Here is a 23,774-nt window from a genome sequence, read left to right as displayed (position 1 = left end):
CCGCATTCTAGAACAATTGCCACAGATTTGCCTAGTTATATTCCATTGTAACACATTTTGCCAAATAGGTTGCTGACTGAAAGAAAGTGGGCCATTGCAAGATGAAAACGGAAAGCTTCCACTGAGCGAGCACATTCAACGCAAAAGTGGCTTCTTTTGGACGATCCCCGAAAATAAGGACAGGCGCCATTTCCAGTTGCACGCAACTTCTGACAGTGGTCGCGTTTTGACTTTCAACGTGGGTTATCGTTGAACTGCAGCAAGTCTGACTTTGCAACTTTGCAGAGCAGGAGGAGACATCGCGATTTGCAGCGGCGCATTTAGCGATCGCGAGGTGTGCGGCGTGACATCGTGGAAATCCTTCGGAGCTACCGCCAACAATGTACCTTCGTTCATCTAGCCATCTATGCCAGTGACATATAGTGACCGTCAGAACAACTCTTGCCGTCCACAAAACAGAATCGTAGCTTTGTGTTCAACTAAACAGGCCCACATTTCAATGCAATTCATTGAGACGAGATCTTCGCTATTTCAGGACACTGCGGGCTTTACTGCATCCTTTGCTCGTATCTAAAATATGTGCCTCGGCTCGAGTAAGGCAGGGACGTACTAGTGTACAGAATAAATGCAGTCAGATGCATGTCTGACTGCATCAATAATTATACGATTGCGTTTATGGCCGCTTAAACACACTTACGCGGTGGCGCAAATGCACATAAAAAAAAAAAAACGGTTTCCCGTCCTCTGCTTCAGTTTATTGCACTGAAATACAATGGCCCCATTAATCGAACGCGTACCAGCCGTCTGTCATCCTTGTGAAATTAAGCTCGCTCGGCTTTCTCCTTCTCAATTACACGTAACACACGAAAGGTAAAGTGGATACAAATAATGCAAGGCGGACGAGCTCAGCCCGAGGAGGGAGAGCGATAAGCGAGAATGTGTTGTTTTTTGTTGTTCTTCTCACCTGTTCAGTATTGTCAGTATCAGTACTGACGTGCTGCTGTCGTCGGGCCGGGATGCAGCCGCCGCTACCGCCTCAACTCAAGTCACAGCTGGCCGCCGGATAGGCGGAGCGCGTGGCGCAGTACTCTCGTGGCATTGTGGGAAATGGAGTCCGAGTGGGTCGCCACTGCGTCTTCCCGTGGTTGGAAGTTTCACCGATATATATATCTCCTCCCCTGACATTTATATATATATTACAACAAAACTGTTGTGCCAAATAGGTTTGAAATGAGCCAAAATAGCTAAATAAACCACAGAACGCAAAAACCCCTGATTCACGGCGTTCATATTGGCTTGAATGTGCGGATGTGAAACCCATTTTGAAATAATTTATCCACTTTTGAGGCTAAACAATTCCTCCGTTGATTAATTTCGTATTGTTTAAATGATTATCTAGCCCTAATTTACTATTCTATAAATCCCATTAACAATCCACCAAAATAATTACGAATGGCAAGAATCTGCTTCATTCTCGTCCCAGACTACATTGACCTAAAAGAGCTGTCATTGACAAACATGGCGGCCCCCACGAGTGCTGCGGAAGCTTTCGTCTCCCATTCAAAAAGTTCTCCTACGGCTGCTCCGAGCATGGAGAGCCCGCCGATTCAGTACAGTATGGTTCTGGATCATCTTATTGGGGACAAGAGGACCGTGAAGGACTTGAACCCCGGCGTCATGGGGGGACTGCCGGTGCCATCAAAAAGCGAGGAGCAGAAGATGATAGAGAGGGCAATGGAGAGCTGCGCTTTCAAGACGCTTTTGGCCTGCGTTGGAGGTAAACATGATTGGGTGCGTCGTACTTAATATGAAAAAAAAAAAAAAAAAAGCCGCAGCGTTCTCCGATGGGATACTCGTAAGCAAACCCTTACATGTAATGATGATTTAGCCTCCTTCTTTACTGTCGTCGTTCGAATGTGTGAAGATGTTACGTGAGGTCAATTGGTTCCAAGGGAGACTGAACGCTGGCAGTCATTTGGTAAATTGAAAATTACGTGTGATGGCAAACCACACATAGTTAATAGGATCATTGAGGAACTTAACTCAGTAACTATTGTTAAGGATGTAATAAAATTGTCACTGTTCAATAGGTCATGGAACCTTCAATCGTCGCTGCGCGTGAGGAAGCGACCTTGGCAAAACATTGGCAGCTCGGAAGCACATACCTCGGGTCAAAGGTTTCCGTTTCGATAAATCCCTGCTTTTGCAACACGCACCCAGAAAAAAATCGTCCTTCAATTGAATCGAAAAAAAAAATCGATTCCATGCCCAGCCCAAGTTGGGACTTGGAGATGATCATTTTTAGAGATTAGAGGGGGCAATTTATGTGCACGTTCTCAACAAGTCTGTGTTCCAACGATCATCATCGTGATGAAAAGATGACATGCCTCCTCTCTATGCAGTCAATGTTTACAACTCGTATTGTTGATTTGTTTTGCACAGGGTTTGTCCTCGGAGGAGCGTTTGGCGTTTTCACCGCAGGCATCGACACCAATGTCGGTTTCGATCCCAAAGACCCGCTGAGGACCCCCACGGCGCGAGAAGTCCTCAGAGACATGGGCCAGAGGGGCATGTCCTACGCTAAGAACTTCGCCATCGTGGGTGCCATGTTCTCTTGTACAGAGTGCATCATAGAGTCGGTACGGTAACCCCGCAACTCTTCATTTTGTGCACTGTGTGCAGGATATAACAACACAGCTTCCGAAATAGGCGTGAACAATAGCTCAGTGACTATGGCTATATTTAATCAGTTTATTTGAAAGGGGACCATGCAATACACATGGTTAAAAAAGCCCGAATTAGCCAGAAGGCTAGTTTTCATCTGTAGTCCCCTGGCCGTGATGTAAAAAAGCAGTAAAAGACAATATAATACAGGATACATCATCAAAGACTTACTATACTATTAAGAGAGAATAAAACCACAAATCATTTGATCATAACAAGAAAACATCATAACGTACTTGTCTTTTAGTGTTAACTCGCCACATATTCAGCCCTCAGTTCCATAATGATGGCCTTATTTTCCGAGTGTGTCATTTTGTGATTTTAAACCTATAATATGCACCTTGAAAATAATACAATGCCACCTAGAAAGTGTACATATTTCTTTCCACTAATTTTGCATGATTTAAAATCACAAATATCTGATGGTACAGAAGTCCTAAAGTGACAAATATTTACAGTAACACGTTCCCTTTCCCCACTGCTCAGTATTTTAGCGTACAGTGGATCCTAAGTCGTGTTTCTTCTTCTTCCTCTTCACATATTCTTGTTTTGGGCAACAACAACAACAACAACAACAACAACAAAAAAGGCCAAATAAAAAGCTAAACCAGCACAGAGTGAATCATTTGTAAATTGAAGTCTCGTGGGATGCCATGCATGGCAGAGGTTTTCAAAGACACAAGTGGCATATTTGTTTCCAGAAAATGTTGGTCGAATTAGAAATTGGACGACCTCGGGCTGCTCTTATTGGCTCAACTGTCATTTGATCCAATTGCGCCACCCGGTGCTCTCGTGTTCACGTGACAGCCGCGGTAGAAGTTGAGCTCCCTGAAAAAGGAGAATAAATGTCTTGGAACTTTGACACACATCAGGGAGGTCTTAACAACCCTGCCGAATTTGAGTGATTTGGAAAAAAAAAAAAAAAAATCACCAAGAATATGAAATGAGGCTTTCCTAATCATGACAAATGAAGCCACTGAATGCGCTTGAAACAACGCCCTTCTCAACTGTCAGTCAAACACCGCACATCTTCCTCGTGCCTCCACATCGGCTTGAGGCGGGGAAAAAAATCCCGCCGCTTTGTCGCGGGGCTTTCAACAATCAATCAAAAATGCGTTTCCGGGGTTTGCAAATGAGACCCAGCTGGCTGACGAACCACGCCATTGCAGTATGTATATTGTGTTTTTCAATAACTATACGTCATATAATTTCATATGTACCTGTGGCGAATTCAAAGAACTGGACGCCGATTGCCATCAGCCTCTCAAAATATCCCCGCTCCCGCCTTTATTCTCGCCCTTTTCCTGTCTTTGCGACCGTCTGCTGTCATCACCATCGCATCCCGTTTTTGTGTTTCAATAAAAAAAAGTCACGGCGTATGGTAAATTGGATGTGGAGCCTCAAAAGCAGATACGGGGTCGCCGGTTTTTTTCCATTGCAGTGTGCCCGTAGATGTGCGGTGCTTAATGGCTTCGTGCGCGGCGAAGAGCTGCCGACCGCGGTATTTTGCCACGGTCCGCTCCAGTCGCATTTGGCGGGCCTCGGTAACTCACAAATGCGGTGCTTAACCACTGCTGCCAACTAAGTTTGTATGGAGTGCGGGAGGGGCGACTCATGCCAGACGCCCGAGTGCGTCACTTGGCGTCATTTTGGCCGGGCCGCAAAAAATCCGGAAAACTGAAATGGTTAAAAAAAAAAAGGTTGCCCACTTTATCTCTATATTTGGACACGTTTCAGCAATTATCTTCAAACATGCATAATGGATTTCGAAATAAACCTTTGAGTTCGCATTACAGGGTCTTTTAGGGCCGTTCCGTGCAGTTCCTGTAACATTCCTATATGATTTAAAAAAATGAATGAATAAATGACAATCCTCCTTTTTCTCTCGCATATTTAATCAAATCTCTTCTCGTTGCTCTTCAACGGACAGCGACACACAGTTGTAACTTTTCTCCAATTGAATTGACAGCACAGAGGCAAATCCGACTGGAAGAACGCCGTGTACAGTGGCTGCATAACTGGAGGAGCGATTGGGTTTCGTGGTCTGTAAAGCCTTATTTACATTTTTGTATTGTATGTTATATTTGTTCTTATGTCCACACTTGTTTGTTTTTTTTCCACATATGTAGCTGGTCTGAAGGCCGGGGTCCTAGGATGCGGAGGCTTTGCGGCTTTTTCTGCAGCCATTGAGTATTATCTGCGGTGAACGACGAAAGAGAAAGAACGAGTCCCTTTGGATGAGCCTGTGAGAGATGGCGACCCGTCGGCCTGCAAATCACAATTACGATTTGTGGGATTTATGCGCTGGTTGTAAGTGGACAGGAAAACACGGTACCTATGCGTTGTTTTGAAATTGCTGGCAGATGAGCGGTTGTCAGCTTCTGTGTGTGTAAAGAAAGATTCGTTGGGAAAACACTGGCCACCTTCACATCGCATGCTAATAAGAGTCAGCATTTATGTGAAAACTGTTTGGTCATTTCATCGGGTTTATTTTCCAACTTTTCCAATTTGTGCGCTCACCTGTGCAAATATGCTTTCTTCGTTGTTATTTTAAGTAGTGTTTGTCATAAACATTACATTCGTATATCTGTGATTGGATCTCCTTTTTTTTGCCCCCTGATCTACTTTTAACAAAATCTAAAAATGTTAATGTTTTAATCGTATATGTTGATTTTATAAGCTATACGTTCACACATAAGGCATAGATGGCTTACGGTTATAATCTACTGTATGTATAGAGTGTGTATATGTATGCTTATGGAATACAGTAGGCGTACATTTGATAGCAGACTGAAATGATTTAGTAAATGAGCGACTGCAAGGTGCAGTAGTGGCACATCTGCCTCCCGCCTTGAGCTTTGGAACTCGGCCCCAGCCTAGCTTGCTCGTCTCTGGGCACTTCACTTCATTTCCCCCACATTCCAGTAACACGCATGTTCCTTCCATTGCATATTCTAAATTGCTGTTCGAGCTGGGACAGAGCGGCACGGGCGTCGGGGCCTCTTGTCGAGCGTGCCCGGGGAACTTCTTGCGAGAGGGTGGTCTACTGAAACATGGCGGGAAGCCCGGTTGACATTATTGTGGCCAGTACCGATCTGATTGAATCCCAAATCTTAGCATTAGATGAGCGAGAGTTTACTTGCTTCCTCGGGATGAACTCGTCAAAAGTACTAAAGTAAGGGGAAAATCTGAAAAACAAAACATGTAAGTCACAATCATGAGACGCTATCTGATCACGATGATGGCCGGGCCACGTAAAAGCCAGCCCGCGGCCTCGGCTCCTCGCTTCAAGGCTTTCTGGATGTTCCGAACTTGAGGCTTGAAACTGAAGGTCGACTTTGTGGAGCTGAGACACACAAAATCTGTGGCATCTTTGAAAATGACTTCTTACAATGCCTTTTTTTTTTTTTGTTTTTTTTTTTTTTTTCTCCTCCACTGGATTTCATGTGATGGCATCTTCTACCCCCGTGATTTATATTCATCTATTACTTTTATTTATAGTTTATATATCATTATTGTGCCAGTTTTGAATGTACCCGATTTTAGGTTTGGACTTGGACTGTGTTTTAAAATGTATTCCCCTAACTATCTTTGAACCGTTTTAGTCTCAGCCGGGTTTGTGGGGCTCCTGCACTGCCTGTGGCTTCTCTATTGTTGTTGTTGTTGTTTTTTTGATCAATCATTACTACGTTGGTATCTTTAGGTGTTTTTTATTTTATGTTTTGTGTTGTACGTGTTCTGTCAAAGCACTTTGTACATAGTTATTATTTATGCCGTACAGTGATAGGCAGAGCAATTGAATGCTCTTCCATTAGACGGCAGAAGGTACAATAAACGTGTGAATATCGGCTACATGATCTTCATAGGACAGAAGAAGTCATGGCTTTCTGCGAGTCTTATCAGCGTTTGTGTTCAATTAAACTGGCGCAAATTGTTTTTCTAATGTAAAATGGATGCCAATGCTCAGTAAAGTTCGGTTAAACCCTGTCCTAGGTCCTAGGCAAAGGAAATTAAAGTGTAAATACCTTTTTTAAAAAGTTGCATTTTCACAATTCAATGATACAGCAGAAAACTAATGTTTCTCTTTGACATGGCCCCACAGTGCTGAAAAAGTAAAAGATACTCAAAAAGTATATAAATAGGTCCAGAAATAGATGTACTGTGAGTTTTTATAGTTTTTCTCCTGTAAACCACCACCAGTGGAAATTATTGAGGAATTAACATCACTTTGTGCCTCGCGCCAAACGTTCTGTACGACCATTTTTCAATACTTACGTGAAAATTCGTTGCTGACAATTCTAGGTGGTGTTTTTTTGTTTTGTTTTTTTGTTGTTGTTTTTTTTTGCAGCAGCAGCAGCAGCAGCCACCTTCCCTTGCTGCTCGTTTGTGACTAATGGGCTGCAAGTGGAATTACTACACATAATGACAGGGAATACAATTTCAGCTGGACTGGCCTGTGGCGGCACGGCGGGCGACCGGTTAGCACATCTGCCTCACAAGTCCGAGGACCGGGGTTCAAATCCCGGCCTGACCCGTGTGGAGTTTGCACGTTCTCCCCGAGCCTGCGTGGCTTTTCTCCGGTTTCCTCCCACATGCCCAAAAACATGCGCGCTAGGTTGATCGCAGACTCTAAATTGCCCGTAGGTGCGAACGTGAGCGCGGATGGTTGGTTGTTGATGCCGTATGTGCCCGGCAATTGGCCCCGCCTCTCGCCCGGAGATAGCTGGGTTAGGCTCCAGCACGCCCGCGACCCGCGTGAGGAGAAGCGGTATGGGAAATGAATGAATGAATGAGTGAATGGTTGGCCAATTTTTGTATTTATTTTTTTATTTCGACAGATCGCTAAGTACGAGGTACAGAATGAACTCGTTTGTTAATGCTGAGGGATATTAAAGATTATGAAGCACAATCATTGTATACAGTACATGACTAGAATTGTAATGTTTGTTTTTTCAGTATTCAAAGGTTCGAGTTTCACAAAAACTGCAATTTGCGTATGGCCGGATTTCAAAATGGACACAACGCTGAGAAGGGTCGCAGCGGAGTCCTCCTTTAATCTCTTCCGACGGCTTCGGGCCTGTCGATGCGGTACATGAACTCAGCAGGCACGAAGTAGCCCAAGTACTGCACGCTCTCAGGTGTGGTATCTATGTAGTAGTGGCCACCTTCCCCGTGGCGGCTGAAGCAGTGGGTGTGCTCCACACGTAGATCGAGTCCCTTAATAGGAAGCACAGCAGACGGCGAAGCTGACAATTTGCCCGTTTCGAGCAGCACGCATGCAGGTGAGTCCCAACCGATGCGCTGCAGTACGCTAGGCCATCCGAGACGACGACAAATAATTCAGTACGTAGATCTCCGTCCGTGTCCACTGGGGCGGATAACGTCGTCTTTGGGCTTTCAAGTCATGAAATGTTTTGAACAAACAATGACTCCAAATAACACACTATGAAATGCTTCGTGTTTTAATGTTGCTTAACTCACGTGTCGACGTATTTGGACTTCACGTTGAACCTCCTGACTCCTGAGCCTGTCCTCTTTCTTTCTAACCTCTCTCCTTGCCTCCATCCTAACCCTCCCTCGCTCAGCTCCTCCCTGAGTCTTGACTCCTCAGCCAATTCACCCTGTTCAACTGCATTCTTCTTCGTCTTGTGTTTTTCCTACAAAAATAACAAAATATCGCCCCAGTGTACCGGGCCTTTGGTCTGTTTAGTTTCCCTCAGTGCGATCTTCAAATGCAGCTTCTCCGTTAGTCAGTTGACCCGTCGAGCCCGCGCAGTACGACTGACTCCGACCGTAACAAAAACACGTACTTTGTGCATCGGTAGTCTTTCGTCTGTTGAAAACGTCCATCCTCTATGGAAATTGGTCAAGCGCCCAAGAAAACCAATTGTCAAAAAACACCCAGTTATTCCTTTGCTGCATCTTCGCAGAGGCACACGACCACATCTGCAGCCATTCTCCATCCGCTGAGCGCAGCGCGCCCAGTTCAACCCTTATGATACACCTTGACAAGGTCGAAAGGTCCGTGCTTTACCGAGAGACATTCTAGCTACGTACGCACCGTACCGAGTAATCATTACGGCGTCGATAAAACAAGCAATATAAAGGTGGCCTGAGACTTTTGCACAGTCGTGTATGCTTTCATCGATGAGATGTTTACTCACGGGATCTTTGGATACAAGCACCGACTGGCAGATGAGCGGGGCGTTCACCTCAAAGCGTTTGAGCCAGCTGTCGACCTCTTCGTCGGAATTGAGCGGACAGACTGAGAACTCTCTCGGCTGCGCAGAAACAGTCAGCATGAGTCTCGCGACGCCCATCTTTCCTGCTAGTTTAAAGAAGACATGATGAAATGTTCCTACAATTCAAAACAAAACAAAACAAAAAGTTCCCGTGTCGAAATATAACACGAGACGTGCTTTTGTCAAAGTACTCCAAGGATCGGGAATGATACAACACTGTACGCTACTCACCCATTGAGTCTCGAGAATCGATTGGAACTGAGACTAACGTTTAGATTGTCTTGGAAATTCTAATTTTACAATTTCGGTTCCTAGTTTCCATGCCCGCAGTCCGCCCACCCCAAAGAAGAACGCGCTGAAAACCAACAAAGAAGTGCCTGTGCCCGACGGCAATCAAACGTGCGTCTTAACTTTTGGGGAATAAATGCAACACTTAACAATCACATGATTTATGCAAATGGCTGCAATATAAAATAGAGTGAACATTTTAAGGGGGTCTGCCTACTTCCCGTACCCACTGTACACCAGGTTCGTCCCGGCAGCATTGGACACATTTATTTTCACGAGGTTGTCAAAAATAACGCGCTCTTGTGAAAGTGCCAGCTATACTCCTATGAAAGGAGAATTCAGAACTTATAAATTCAAGTTCATAGGTTTGATATTAATAACGTTTATAAATAACCCTGTCAAGAAATTCGTAGAAAGTTACTAAAAAGTAAAACGTTAATAGAATCTATAAATTCAGATGATTTAATCCACAAACAACCGCAGTGCCTAAATTGGCCCAATGGTTAAGATCATCGCCTGCCACCGTGGGGGGCCTGGGTTCAAGACCCCGACCGGACCATCCGCCAACATCGCCCGGACTCCCGGCTGCGGTGTCCTCGAGCGAGACACTGATACCCCAAAATGCTGCCCCCCCCCCCCCGCTCCAGTGTGTTCCACTAACATGTGTATGTGTTCACTGTGATGGGTTCAATGCACAGAACAAATTTTGTGTGTGTGTGTGTGTGTGTGTGCGTGCATGCATGCATGTTCATGACAATAAAAGGTGATTCTTCTTCTTCGACACCTTTAATTTATTTCACAAAATAAACCAATCCATCAGTGTAGGTGAAGGTATATCATTCTTGTTGTTATATACTGTATAGTTAAAAAAAAAAAAAAAACAGCTAGGAAATAAAGCACAACATAATGGATTTTTCAGGATTTGGGGGTGGCCAGCGGCGCTACCCAATGACGCGTGATTGGTTGAAAACGAGCAATTGCGAGATGAGAAGAAACTTCTTCTCTTCTCCTGCCTCGCCACCCAGTGTACAAAGTCGTACGATGCAGGGAAACGACACGGTCCGTGTCAAATATGGATTTTAGTCTACGCTACCAAGTTTGGTCACCCCTTGTTTAAACCACGCAAACTGACCCTCTCCCCTAAAAGAATCGGAATCGACAATTGTTTGGAACCGGAATTGAAACAATTAACCAGAATCGGAGCTGGAATCTTTTCCAATTCAAACAACGCCCAACCCTACCTGTTAGCTTATAAAACTTTGTGCATCCAACAAAAGTAATTGCATCTCCGTTGACCATTTTGGCTTCAAATGTGTTTTTTGCGTGACTGGATCTTCAGCCAAAACGGCGCGGGGGCAGTTATGACGGTAACAGGAAACATTTACATTATTGGCAGATAAATGGTTGAATTGGTTGTTTAATTAATGAGTTAAAACAAATGTTTTTTCATTAATTGTCCATAATATGTCCCCTTTAATGTGATTTAAAATAGCTGCATTAAGATGCTCGTATTTACCATGATGTGGATTTGAGCTTTCCCCCTCTGGATGATGAAGGTGCCCCCAAGAGCCAGGCTCCGATCAGGGTACTGAACCTCCAGAGTTTTTCTCAAGGCTGTCACAATACTGCGATCTCCCGTTCTCTTTTGTGCCCGCACCTCGATGACCTGGGGGAGAGGAGGAGACGGGTGTCTCAGCTGGCACTGCTAATTTGGCCCCGGTAATGTTGCTCTCAGTGGATGCCAGTTCAAGTGGCATCGGGCTGAAGTTCATGCACAAGAATCTAGTGATTAAAACCAGTCATTATGTAGACGTGAGTTCATACACAAGAAACTAGGCAAGTTTGTGACGGACAACAAGCACACGGACGATGCGTTTTTTTTCTCATAATCCTGTCAGTAGTTTTTTTAAGCTTCTCTTTTGGAAAGCCGGTTAAGCCTTTGTTTGATATCCTTGTAGTGCACTACTTGTCTATATACTAGTACGCGCTTTGTTCTTGCAAGTAAGACAATTCAGCAGAAAGAACTAGTGATGTCTCTGCCATTTCTGCCAACTCAAAGAATGACTAGGGCACACTAGAACAACTAGTGACATTTTTTTTTCATTACTGTATGACATTTCTGTTCACCAGTAAAATGACGAGGGGGTACTTGCTACTAGGGAGATTATGGTGCACTAGTAGAACAACTTCACATGATTAGTGAGGCAAAACTGAACTTGTTGACATCTGCACACCGCTAGTAATAGAGGTGGCGTGGGCAAAATGTGTAGCTGCACAGAATGGCATTTCTGGTGGCAGAGGAATCAACCCCCCCCCCCCCCCCCCCCCCAAAAAATAAAACAATTAAAATAGACGTTTTCTATGGGCATCATGACATGTAAATCATTGGTGTGTGTGTAAGGGGATTTTGCGCCCCCTTGTGGGGCAAAGGCAAGATATTTCATGTTCTAACTGCTAAACTTGTGTTTTTTCCCCCCCCAATAGTTAAGCATTTTGAATTTGATGGCTCCAACACATTCCCAACAAGCTGGGACAGGGGCATGTTTACCACTGTGTCACATTACGTTTCTTTTCAACAACACTCAGTTAACGTTTGGGAACTGAGGGCACTAATTGTTGAAGCTTTATAGGTGGAATTCTTTCCCATTCTTACTTGATGTACAAATTCAGTGGCTCCAAAGTGCGGGGTCTGGCTTGTAGGCCAGTCTTGTACTTGCACTTTTACTCCGAAGCCACGCGGTTACAATGCGTGTAGAAAGCGGCTTGGGAGTGTCTTGCTGAAATAAGCAGGGACGTCCCTGAAAAAGACGTTTCTTGGATGGCAACATATGTGGCTCCAAAGCCGGGAAGTCCCTTTCAACTTTAATGGTCTCTTCGCACACGTGTAAGTTACCCATACCATGGGCACTAACACACTCCCATACAGTCACAAATGCTGGCTTTTGAACTTTACGCTTAAAAACAATCTGAATACTTCTTTTCCTCTTTGGTTCGTAAGAAAAGATGTCCATGATTTCCAAGAAGAATTTAGAATGTGGAGTACTCAGACCACAGCACACTTTTCCACTTTGTGTAAGTCCATCTCAAATGAGCTCGGGCCCAGAGAAGCTGGCGGAATTTCCGGGTCTGGCTGATATAGCGCTTTCGTTCTGCACGGTAGAGTTTTAAAGCAACAAACTGTATTAAGTGATAACGGTGATAGTGGTTCTGAAGTGTTCCGGAGTCCACGTGACAATATCCTTTACACAATGATTTCGCTTTTTAATGCGGCTCTGCCTGAGGCGTGGAAGGTCACGGGCATTCGATATTGGTTTTGTTTTTTGTCGCTTACGTCCAGAGATGTCTCCCGATTCTCGGAATCTTTTGATGATAGTATGGACCGTAGATAATGAAATCTCTACAGTTCTTGCAATTTTATGTTGAGGAATGTTGCTCTTAAACTTGGACTATTTGCTCACGCAGTTGTTCACAAAGTGGCAAACCTCACCCCATCCTTGCTGGTAGACAACGGAGCCTTTTGGGGATGCTTCTTTTAGAACTACTCATGAAACTCACCTCTTGCCAATTAACCCGTTCACCTGCGGAACGTTCCAAACAGGTGTTTTTTGAGCAGCCCTCAACTTTTGTTGCCCCTGTTCCAGTTTTTCTGGAATGCATGGAAGGCATCAAATTCAAAATGAGTGAATATTGGTGTAACATTTGTTATTTCTCGATTTATTTTTAAATCAGTCATCAGTTTGAACATCAGATGTCTTTGTAGGGTATTCAATTGAACGTGGGTTGAAAAGGATTTGCAAATATTCTGTTTTTATTTACGATTTAGACAATGTCCCAACTTCACTGGAACTGAGGTTTGCCGAACTTTCGAATGACACTTGTCTTGCTAGTGGGGACGAAGAAAGTCACACGGACAACGCAGCGCACGGCACGACTAAGCTAGGCTCAAGCAGCTTGCCGTGGCTGGAATCATCACCTTTCCCGGCCTCCCTTCACAAGCGTAAAGATTCCCGAGCAGTCCGAAGTTGCAATCAGAGAATTTGCGGCTGTATCTTTCTTGCAGGCACTGGCCATCCACTGGATTGATGGAGGAGAAGTAGCTGCTGTTCACTGCAGGCCTTCCATCAGCTTCAGTCAGAACCAGTGGCATCAACTGGGATAGGAAATATACTGTACGTCAAAGCACAATCTGCTGCATGTAAAAGTGGAGAAACCATATTCCCATATAATTAGCCTCGTCTTTCTTGTCAGCACAGCCCCAATTTGAATGAAATAAAGCGACTGCTGTTTATGGAGTCATTTCCTTCACGTCAGCCCCTAGTTCGTATCTCCAATAATGCCCACTGTGCCATTTTTCCATAGCCTACAAAGCAGTCATGACTGAGGCCTGTGAGGCCCGCGCAAATTTGATGTAACATCCATTTGTCTATCGGTCCATTTTCGACTCCCTTTCGCCAGGAACATGAAACCTCGCCTTTCGGCTTATCAAAGCACTATTTCACGATACGTCCTCCATCCATTTTGTATCCTGTAATGCTTGTCCTCGTTCAGGTCACGAGTGAGCTGGAGCCCAACCTCGCTGACTTGAGGCCAGAGGCGGCGTACGCCCTGGACTGGTCGTCAGCCAATCACAGGGCACTTACAGGTAAACAAGCATTCGCATTCACGTTCACGCGCTCATTACTGTCTTTAATTAACCTAACACGAGTGTTTTGGGAAGGTGGGGCAAAGTCGGAGTCATTGGAGAAAAAACCAACACAAGCACCGGGGTAAATTGCAAACTTTACCTAGATTCCAACCCGGGACCCCTCGACTGCGAGTCTGACATATTAACATTAACCACTGCCATGTGAAGGTTTCTCAAGCCTATTCTATACAATTTTACTATTTGGACTACTGTATTACCTACGCAACACCGAACATTAAGTCTGCTTTTTCTTTGGCTTATTCTAAAAGATGGAGCGCCGTCACGCACGATGTCACACAAGACCTCAGTTGAGCGAGCATCCCAAGATGAAGTCTGTGTGAATGCGTTTTTCCCCCTTTGGCTTTGTGGGTTTCTGTGACGAGCCAAAAACAAGAACCAACATGAGAAGACGGGTATGCGCAGGTTATGTGAATGAAGCAGAATTACATTTCAAGCAGTAGGACGACTGAAGTGTCACCGTACGCACTGATAGGTTAGTGTTTTGTTAGCTATTACGATGACTAACTTTTAAAAGTGATCTAATGTGCGAAAGGGAGTTTTAAAATGCAAACAAACCCGACCTTGGAGGCTAGACTGCAAGGTGTGAAATGAAGGCAGTAATACAAAATGAGCAGGGACTGCAGTGCTGACGTCACGGGTCGCAGTTGCATTTAGCGCGCATACAATATCGAGGGTACCTCCGCATTCATCCCCACGATCCTCGAGGAAACGGCCCCTGCACCGAGGATGAACGCTCCCGGTAGCTCCAGCTCCTTTGCTATAGCATTCATGTCATACTCCTGATGAGAAAATGGGATGGAACAAATGGACAATACCAACAGGCATCAGTCAGAGGCATCGGATTGAGCTGTGGACCAAAGTACTCTACCTTGTGCTTTTGAACCACAGGGACCAGGTAAGGCACTCCTCCCACATCTGTGACCCGAGGACTTCCACACAAACCTATGGCGTTAAAAAAAAAGTGCACAGAATTGATTTGGATGGATTTTTAATGTGTGTCATTGTGTAAAAATAATCTCACCTTTAACAGGAAAGTTGAATGGCTCCTCAGTGAGATCGGGACATTCCACAACACTAACCTTAACTTCTGCGAAGTTATCTTCCAGTCCTGTTTGTAATACTGCAAACGGCAATCATCGTTTTGATTCTCTCCTCTGACCACTAACCGTGTCCATAAAAGTTCAAGTCCTTACCGGCACGCAGTTCCTCCAGGTCTGGGACGTACAACTTAGCTTTTTCAGTTTTGCTAGCATCTGCCATGACTGTATGGAAGTGCAAATTAGTTGACGAGACGGGGGGGGAAATGGAAACGTGTGTGTACTGTCCAGTTTGCAGAGAAACTGTCTGACTAAAGTACAAGCAAAGAGTAAAAACCAACAAAAAAAAAAAGAAGGAGCCAGAGGCTTCCCTTATCGTGTGTCATCGCCGGCGGAACAAGGGTATGCCTAAAATGTATTAAACCAATTTTGCCCATCGGTCGTATTGCTGTTAGCGCTCGTGTATCTCTAAATGTTAATATGTTTTTGTTTCTTTGGATGGAACGTCAAAAACGTGTCCAGTGGAGTCTGTATTCGGGCTATTACATGTTGACCCTAACGTGTTGACTAAAAACAAAAGTAACCTATTGAAGGGTATTTCTTGACTTGGTTTTGAGTCTTTGGCGATTGTTTAGGAAGTCACATGATGACGCTAGAAATACTTCCTGGTTTATCCGGAAACACGTGTGAAGCTGTGAGTGCATAATTTCCTTTTTTAAACAGGTCGTCCGTCGTTTGAGCAATGTTTTCCTAATTTTGGCCATGATTTGACTCCCGAGTACGACGAGATCGTTCAGCGGTTTGTGCTAATGTCCGGTATGAAGTAGATTTAGGATTTATAATAACGATTCAAAGTAAGCCTCCAATGTCAGAAATAACCACGGATGTTGGATTGACTCGGGACGGCGCCTTGGCTGACTTGATATCAGCAGAATCAGGCCACGCCGCCCTGGAGAAGTCGCACCCTGATTGTGTGAAGGAAATCTCGCAGCATCTCGAGGGCCAAAATCCAAAAGGCCCCACTGAAGTCGACAGGTACAGTGTTGCCCAGCCTTCACGTTTTACATTCGAACAAACCTAATGACAAACAAGCCAACAGAAATAGCACGGATGTACAGTGCTACCTTGATTTTACCAGTTTAAATCGTACAACTGTGTGTATGTATGTATATATATATATATATATATATATAGTAATTTCTCGTAAATGAACATAGGCCTGTCACGATAGCAATTGTTTAGGATATATTTTCCTAAAAACTATCAAAATAAACAATAGCATAATTGTTTTATGCTACTGTTATCATGATATTAGAGTATAATAATTCAAGTACATCCTTTTAAAATAACAATAAATTTTAATTCTAAAGAATATTATGCACTGGCATTGCAATGTAGAACAATACATAAAATGTCTCAGATAAATGAAGAAACGTAAATAAAATAGACTCAGGCTCTTCACCAAAATTACACTTAAACAAATATTAAACATTTGGCACAGAGGTATAGTCATTAAGAGGACAAAGACAATTCTTGTAAATTGGACACACCACACAGAAGAGGGGTTTCAAAAAGCCTGCCAAATAGGAATGGAAAAAAAATCTCCGTGTATGTGAAATAAGGCTCTGAAATCAAGAAAAATATGGCCCGCCCTCGAGCCGGACATTGCCACATACATTTCGCTGACAATCGGTCGCAGATTTGTGACATTGAGACGTTAAGCTTTTTCCCCCTTGGGAGCGCATATGGAGAGGAAAACGTTGAACGTCCATAAAATATCAAATATGAGGCATTTTCTTCTGATGTTTTCAGATGGGGAAGGGAGCGTAATTCAAGATGTCCGACGTGACGATTGGTTGCGGTTTCGTCACATGAAGCAACGTTAAGATTTGTTCACGTTAAGTGTGGACTGGCCCGACACGGGGGACAGTAAAGGAATTACACCAGTGCGTGCACGCTACTTTGCGGATGACCCCTATTCCCGGGGTGCTCCGGAATTTAACCCCCCCGATAAACTGTATGGTATATCAAATTCAATTTCCCAATTGAAATGACGATCTGTTCCAGCCCCCCAAAAAATTGTAATAAGGAAAAATAGTAGAATATAGAGGAATAAAGTCGATGAGCCACACAATGACGTTATGGGAAAGAGTAGCGGAGGCTCGTCAGGAGAGAAGTATTTGCCAGCAGCACTATGGTTTCATGCCAAGAAAAAGTACCACAGATGCATTATTTGCCTTGAGGATGTTGATGGAGAAGTACAGAGAAGGTCAGAAGGAGCTACATTGTGTCTTTGTGGATCGAGAGGAACGCCTATGACAGAGTACCCAGAGAGGAACTGTGGTACTGCATGCGGAAGTCTGGAGTGGCAGAGAAGTATGTGAGAAGAATACAGGACATGTACCAGGGCGGCAGGACAGCGGTGAGGTTTGTTCGAAGTGTGAGGGATCAGGAATCAGTCCTGAGCCCCTTCCTGTTTGCATTGGCGATGGATAGGTTAGATAGATAAAGGAATAAAGATTAGCTGAAGTAAGACATCATTTACGTGCATGGATGAGAGAGGGGGAGGGAGCCGAGTGAGGCGACACGGAGAAGAGATAGCAAGGGTGGAGGACTTGAAATACTTGGGGTCGACAGTCCAGAGGAATGATGAGTGTGGTCAGGAAGTGAAGAAACGGGTCCGAGCAGGTTGGGACGGGTGGAGGAAGGTGTCAGGTCTTAGGGAATTAGAGTACTTTTTAACGCTGCATTAATCATCAGATTTTTTTTTTTTTTAAACTTTGGACAGTTTGTAACTTGCACAACTCTTAAATTGGGGCACTCGTAAGTGAAGATACCGCTGTATACTCAAATAATGATGATCTCGTTTTATATTACTCGCAAATGTACTTACTGACTTGAGTGTTAAATTTGGGCCTACTTAGTTGCTCATCAAGCTATGCAGTTCCATGAATGGCATCATATGAATATACAGTGTGATGGTATCTTCTGCCGTCTCGTGGAAGAGCATTTAAAAACCATAGTGTATTACACAGTAGTTGCGAATCACCGCATTAGTGACCCTGATCTCACAGAAATGACAAAGCTTCCTTAGTTGCAAACTTATGTGAATTTGTGATGATGCGTCTTTGCAGCGATTCGGGAGACAGCCTATTTCTCACACAGAAGCCAGCGCCTCAGGCTGCGAGAGCAGTCGGACGGCGCAAATCATCACAGCGCACCTACGCCACCGAGGGAGAGGACAGCGGGGGGATGACTTCGTCCGCTCAAAGACATGACGATAACCACGAGATGAGCACAAACAAAAAGAAACGAAAGCTCAAGTTACCAAACTATAACTTCTCTTTTCTCACGGGACCTTGGCACAGAGGCACCCATTTAAACAACAGACACAATATAAGACTCCATGTAAGGAATGTCCAATGGTTCGTCCTTGTAGCATAACATTCTGCATCCTTTACGCTCATTCAATATTTTGTATTTTTCGTTTTCCAGAATTATGTGATAGGGGGCTTCTTTAAATGTGTAAAGTTGTGGCAGACAACAAATAATTTCTGGATGGCTCTACCAACAGTTGACCAAGATGATGAGGACATATCACCACTTACACAGTGAGTTTTTTTTTTTTCTTTTAAACTTGTGTGTTAGTCACATGCCCTGAGCTCCCATGTACAGTAGGAGCTCCCACTTCCGAGTTTCAAGTGGCTGGATTATTTTTGAAAAAAATGAAGTGATAACAATACAGATATGGACACATTTTCCCAATAAATAAACCCCTTGTTTTTCCATGTGGGGAGCCTTTCCCGCAGACTCTGATTCTTAATTATGGAAAAGAGAGCAATTTATATTTGTGTTCATCATAATTGCAAAATATCTGTACTGTTGCAGAGATGGAGAAGACGAATCTAGTCATGAGGACATCAAAGTGGTGGTAAGCAAACTGTCACTCTCTTTTGACAAAAAAGAAAAAGATTCAATTAACGCGAGAAAAGATGAATACGATTGAGGCATCAACCACGTGCCATCACTTATTGACAAATCTATGGCAGCGTGTTTGGTTTTCGTTTTTGACGGTGGTTAACTTATTTTTAAACTTATTGACAAATACAAATATTAAAAGTGAAATGCAATACGTGACATAAACTGACTTCACCATTGTCATGAAAGTTGAGACAAAATGTGTAGTCTTATCAACGGTGAGCCGACGGCTCATTTTTAAACTTGTATTACCGTGAAGTAGAAAAAGAAAAATCCTGTCAAGTTAATGAAGGGTTTATAATGGCGAGAGTTTGACCCAGGAACTTTTTTATTTACATTATGGGGGGGGAAAAAGTTTCAATCAGCATCTCAGAATGTATTGTGACCCAATTTAGAGGTTCCATGTACAGTCTTCCCTCACTATATCGCAAATCGTCTTTAGTGCCTCTTCTATATCACGTTTTTTAAGGCAATCGTGTTTTTTTCTAAATAGGTTTTTACAGTATACTTACTGTTAAGCCCTCGGAAAAGAGAGCAACCGTCGTTGATACAGTTTTAAGCCAGGACAGTAAACCGCGTAAACACAATGCACTCACTCACTCACGCAGGAGGTGCTGTCGACCACAGCTCACGCTCCGATAGTTACAGGCACACTTGCCGACGTCACATGCCGCTGCGCCAGGCCGCACCTCTTAAAGGCGCATGTATGTATAGCTATTCAGAAGTTGACTTGCTGGTGTGTTTTGGATTTTTGTCCTGCTGCAGAACCCAAGTGTGCTTAAGCTTGAAGTCACAAACTGAGGCTACATATTCTCCCTCAGGATTTTCTGATAAAGAGCAGAATTTATGATTCCAACTATCACAAGCAAGTCGTCCAAGTCCTGAAGGAGAAAAGCAGCCCCAGGCCATCACAATACACCCACCGTGTTTGGCTGTTGGTATGAAGTTCTTTTTCTGAAATGGTGTGCTACATTTACACCGGATGTAACACACACATTCCAAAAAGTTCCACGTTCGTCTCGTCAGTCCATAGACTATTCTCCCAAAAGTCTTGGGAATCATTCAGCCTTGGTTCGTTTTGGTTGACAGTGGTTTTTGCCTTGGAACTCTGCCATTTTTGCCTAGTCATGAACACTCCCCTTAACTGAGGCAAGGGAGGCATGCAGTTCTTTAGAGGTTTTCTTGGGTTCTTTTGTGACCTCCTGGATAAGTGTACAATTGTTATAAGTGAATGTGGGTGTGAGTGTATCGTCTAACCTAGAATTGTTTGGATTCAGCAAAAATGGAGGGTTTTTGAGGATGAATGGCCTTTTTAGGTCATGCCGCTGCAGTTCAATTGGATTCAAGTCTGGACTTTGACTAGGTCACTCCAAAACCTTCATTTTGATTTTTTTTTTTAAGCCATTGAGAAGTTGACTTGCTGTTTTGTTTTGGATCGTTACCCTGCAGCGGAACCCAAGTGCGCTTCAGCTTGAGGTCACAAACTCATGACGAAACATTGTCCTTCAGAATTTTCTGTTAGAGCAAAATTCATGTTTCCATCAATCACAGCAAGTTGTCCAGGTCCTGGAGGAGCTAAGCAGTCCAAGACCATCACTCTACCACCAGCATGTTTGATTGTTGGTAGGATGTTCTTTTTCTGAAATGCTGCGTTACATCTACGCCAGTTGTAACGAGACACACACCTTCCAAAAAGCTCAACTTTCATCTCGTCGGTCTATATAATATTCTCCCAAAAATCTTGGGAATCATTCAGATGTTTTGTTTGTTTGTTTTTTGAAAAAGTAAGTCAAGCCTTTATGTTGGTTTTGGTCTGCAGTGGTTTTTGCCTCAGAACTCTGGCATGGATGCCATTTTTTCCCCCCCAGTCTCCTCCTCACTGTTGTGTCATGATCACTGACCTTAACTGAGGCAAGGGAGGCCTGCAGTTCTTTAGAAGTTGTCCTGAGTTCCTTTGTGGCCTCCTGGATGAGTCATCGGTCTTCTCATGGGGTAGTCTTTGTAGGTTGGCCACTCCATGGAAGGGTCACCACTGTTCCATGTTTTCTCCTTGTGAGGATAATGGCTCTCCCTATGGTTCGCTGTAATCCAAAACTTTAGAAATGGCTTTTGTTACCCTTTCCAGACTGATGGTGTCAATTACTCTATTTCTCGACTTTTCTGGAATTTCTTTGGATCGTGTCATTTTGTTGCAGCTTTTTTCGATCTTTTGTCCGACTTGATTTTGTCGATTTCTTAATTGAGCAGGTCAATGGGAGGTAATCAGTCTTAGGTGGGATGAGTGAAAATTAACCTAAAACTTTGATTTGATGGCCCTGACTTTTTTCACAGAGGGCCAGCTAGCTTTGAATAGTTTATTTTTCTTAATAAATAAAATCACCATTTTAAAAACAGCATTTATGTTTACTTGGGTTATCGTTGTCTGATATTTACATTTGTTTGGTGATCTTAAACATTAAAGTGGGGAAACTGTGCAAAAACATAAGAATTTGAGAAGGTGGCCAATACTTTTGCACAATACTTTACAGTATTTTCAATATTTTGCTTGCACATTTTTGTGTGTGTTCAAGTAGCTTTTCAAAGTGTTAGAAAAAGTGTCTTTTAAAAAGTTTTTATTTATTTATTTTATTATTTTTTTCAAAGTATGTACTACAAAAGTGTTGTTTTACATGGTCTCTCTATATGATGGATTTTCATCTATTGCAGGTGGGTCTGGAACGTAACGCCGAAGTGAAAGGGGGTTAATCCTATTTTTTGTGTTGCAGGACAAAAAATGTTTTCTGGCCAAATCCAAAACAAAGCAGCAGCAACCCTGGTGCACACCACCACGGGGTACCAAGCAGGGGAAGCATCAGCAGGAGGGAGGAGTTGTTACTCAAGAACGGGAGAAAATAGTTGAAATGTCCGGTATGAGTAATGAGTTGCAATATCAAGTGCCCACATCAAGTATGCCTTTGGTGGAAGACGGGAATGATGCAGTATGTTCCCCTTCAACTTGGAACATTCCTGCTCCGAGAAGCAAGAGGATTCCTATCCCAGAAGAAAGACAAGAACTCGTTGATGCAGAGACTACAAACAAATGTGCGCTATTCAAAAAACAGAACAATGCGTCTCGAGAAGGGAGTGATCAGCAGTCCGGGCAGGAAGAGGTTGAGGGGGTTGCTGCAACGTCCGTAACCGTGGAAACCACAGATGAAAATGCACTTGCACCGGAGGCTCATGATGAAAACAGAAGGGACAACTTTTTACAGGTTGCCGACACTCCGATGCCAGAAGACAGCGTAGCGGATGGAGACCTCGCCTCGGTGAAAAAGACCAGACACGATGAGCAGGTTAACTCGCAGCTTGACCTCAGCGTAAAAGAACATGCTGTGTTTTCCCTCAGCCACAAAGACTTTGCAGAGAAAACGGCACGAGGCGAGGTTGAAGAGTTGTTCCGTGCAGTCGGCGAACCTCTAAATGATAACAGGCAGGGGGGGGGGGAGAAAAAAAAGAGATCACGTCACAAACCTGGGAGTTTACACATTACTGCAGACCCTCGAGAAACTGAAAACAGAAAACACAAGAAGATTGCTGATACAGCTCAAGAAGATAGCAATGGCGAGAAATCTTCCAGTGATGCCGCACCTTTGTCTCTAAGTACAAGGAAGACGAAGAAGAGAGCGTCCGTCACAGACATTTTTGACACTCTAGACGAGACCCAACGTGTTGCTGACGAAACGAAGAAAACGACTGAAGACAAAGAGGTGCAACTGGTAAGCAAGGACGGGAAGAAAAAATCCGGCAGAATGATCCCAGAAGATGATGAGTTGGTGTCTGAAAGGGAAAAGAAAACCAGTGGAACCTCTTCCTTCCTTGTTGCTGATGTGGAGGAAAGCAGTGCCCTGGAGGCGGACTCACACTTTAGGTTCAAGAAGAAGAAAAAGAAGTCTGCCAGCTACGAGAGCGCACGGGATTTTGAGGGTGCATCATCAAACTGTGCTTTGCCGGACGCCATTGAGGTGGGATTGGAAGGTAAGACGAGGAGAACTGACAGTCAAGTGGCGAGAAAGGAAAGTGCAGATGGTTGTGGACATTTGAAACCTGGTGAGCACAAGTTCAAAACGAAAAAGAACAAAAATAAGGGGTGGCTGCATAGTCGGACAGTGGGGAGTTCACCTGTTGAGACTGGAGAATCTGAAAACTCCACAGTCACCGCTTACAAGAAGAAGAAACGCGCATCGTTATCGCCGAATCAAGTGCGCCATGATGGAAGTTCTCACGGCTATGCCGCTTCTGATAAGGAAACACCGAACATGCGCAAAGATAACCCATTAGATGGTTTGAAAGACAAGAAGAAGAAGAGAAAAAGGCAGCACGGAAGCCTGCTGCGCTTGATGAGGGGTTCTTGTCTGAAGAGGTTGTCCAGCATAAAAGGCCAGAGAAGGAAAAAAATCCATTAGCACCCAACCAGATACCGAGTCACTTTTCTAAGTGTGCGTTTTAGGCTGTGTCAAGCAAAACAAACCAAAAGTGGTCATAAGCTGAGAAGCGGTCCTCGCACACAGTGATAGAAGGATTTGTCATCGTAAACATTTGGACGACGCCTGATCCGATGCATTGTGGTTGTCTCCGGTAATGTATTTCTGGTTTGTTTTGTAGCAACAATGTTTTCATGAACACGCCTATATTAGGGTAAGGTGTCCATCTTGTGAATATAAAAAGTCAACACCCCCCCGTGCAAATGCTTTTTTTGTGATATAAAAAAATGAGACTGACAAATCATGAAAAAAAAAAAAAAAAGACCATTGATATGAACTA

At 43.8% G+C, this 23,774-nt stretch overlaps 3 protein-coding genes across 4 annotated transcripts; 2 read left to right on the top strand and 1 right to left on the bottom strand.

The window, feature by feature from the left end:
- The first annotated feature begins 1,518 nt into the window (after positions 1 to 1,518).
- On the top strand, positions 1,519 to 6,884 carry timm22 (translocase of inner mitochondrial membrane 22 homolog (yeast)). The gene is made up of 4 exons (XM_061702594.1): positions 1,519 to 1,777; positions 2,443 to 2,639; positions 4,694 to 4,766; positions 4,854 to 6,884. The coding sequence occupies exons 1-4, from the start codon at positions 1,519 to 1,521 to the stop codon at positions 4,928 to 4,930; spliced, it is 606 nt and encodes a 201-aa protein (XP_061558578.1). The 3' UTR covers positions 4,931 to 6,884.
- A 645-nt stretch (positions 6,885 to 7,529) lies between these two features.
- c17h11orf54 (chromosome 17 C11orf54 homolog) lies at positions 7,530 to 15,307 on the bottom strand. Its single transcript, XM_061702385.1, has 8 exons — positions 15,153 to 15,307; positions 14,981 to 15,079; positions 14,828 to 14,901; positions 14,637 to 14,738; positions 13,228 to 13,404; positions 10,771 to 10,920; positions 8,889 to 9,005; positions 7,530 to 7,941 (listed from the first exon to the last, which is right to left on the bottom strand). Exons 1-8 carry the CDS (start codon positions 15,217 to 15,219, stop codon positions 7,777 to 7,779), a joined length of 951 nt encoding a protein of 316 aa, XP_061558369.1. The 5' UTR covers positions 15,220 to 15,307; the 3' UTR covers positions 7,530 to 7,776.
- A 375-nt stretch (positions 15,308 to 15,682) lies between these two features.
- Positions 15,683 to 23,687, top strand: LOC133415598 (uncharacterized). Of its 2 annotated transcripts, none has more exons than XM_061701744.1 (5): positions 15,683 to 16,031; positions 18,131 to 18,404; positions 18,492 to 18,607; positions 18,885 to 18,927; positions 21,740 to 23,687. In XM_061701744.1, exons 1-5 carry the CDS (start codon positions 15,862 to 15,864, stop codon positions 23,414 to 23,416), a joined length of 2,280 nt encoding a protein of 759 aa, XP_061557728.1. In that variant the 5' UTR covers positions 15,683 to 15,861; the 3' UTR covers positions 23,417 to 23,687. The 2 variants fall into 2 exon arrangements, with proteins under 2 accessions (XP_061557728.1, XP_061557729.1); XM_061701745.1 differs by lacking the exon at positions 15,683 to 16,031 and adding an exon at positions 17,260 to 17,418.
- Positions 23,688 to 23,774: the final 87 nt, after the last annotated feature.

This window comes from Phycodurus eques, chromosome 17 (genome assembly GCF_024500275.1).
Source record: "Phycodurus eques isolate BA_2022a chromosome 17, UOR_Pequ_1.1, whole genome shotgun sequence".
NCBI lineage: Eukaryota > Metazoa > Chordata > Actinopteri > Syngnathiformes > Syngnathidae > Phycodurus > Phycodurus eques.
Note: the sequence above shows the minus strand (reverse complement) of the source record. Positions and strands in the feature narration are given on the sequence as shown.

Excerpts from the sequence above, each read along its gene's own strand:
- timm22 (XM_061702594.1), top strand. The coding sequence starts at position 1,519 with ATGGCGGCCCCCACGAGTGCTGCGGAAGCTTTCGTCTCCCATTCAAAA. Across the intron at positions 2,640-4,693 it reads CAGAGTGCATCATAGAGTCG|CACAGAGGCAAATCCGACTG; the intron begins GTACGGTAACCC and ends TTGAATTGACAG. Across the intron at positions 4,767-4,853 it reads AGGAGCGATTGGGTTTCGTG|CTGGTCTGAAGGCCGGGGTC; the intron begins GTCTGTAAAGCC and ends CCACATATGTAG.
- c17h11orf54 (XM_061702385.1), bottom strand. The coding sequence starts at position 15,219 with ATGGCAGATGCTAGCAAAACTGAAAAAGCTAAGTTGTACGTCCCAGAC. Across the intron at positions 13,405-14,636 it reads TCGTGGGGATGAATGCGGAG|TTGATGCCACTGGTTCTGAC; the intron begins GTACCCTCGATA and ends TTCCTATCCCAG. Across the intron at positions 10,921-13,227 it reads GTGAAGGGAGGCCGGGAAAG|GTCATCGAGGTGCGGGCACA; the intron begins GTGATGATTCCA and ends CCTCTCCCCCAG.
- LOC133415598 (XM_061701744.1), top strand. The coding sequence starts at position 15,862 with ATGTCAGAAATAACCACGGATGTTGGATTGACTCGGGACGGCGCCTTG. Across the intron at positions 18,608-18,884 it reads GACATATCACCACTTACACA|AGATGGAGAAGACGAATCTA; the intron begins GTGAGTTTTTTT and ends GTACTGTTGCAG. Across the intron at positions 18,928-21,739 it reads ATGAGGACATCAAAGTGGTG|GACAAAAAATGTTTTCTGGC; the intron begins GTAAGCAAACTG and ends TTTGTGTTGCAG.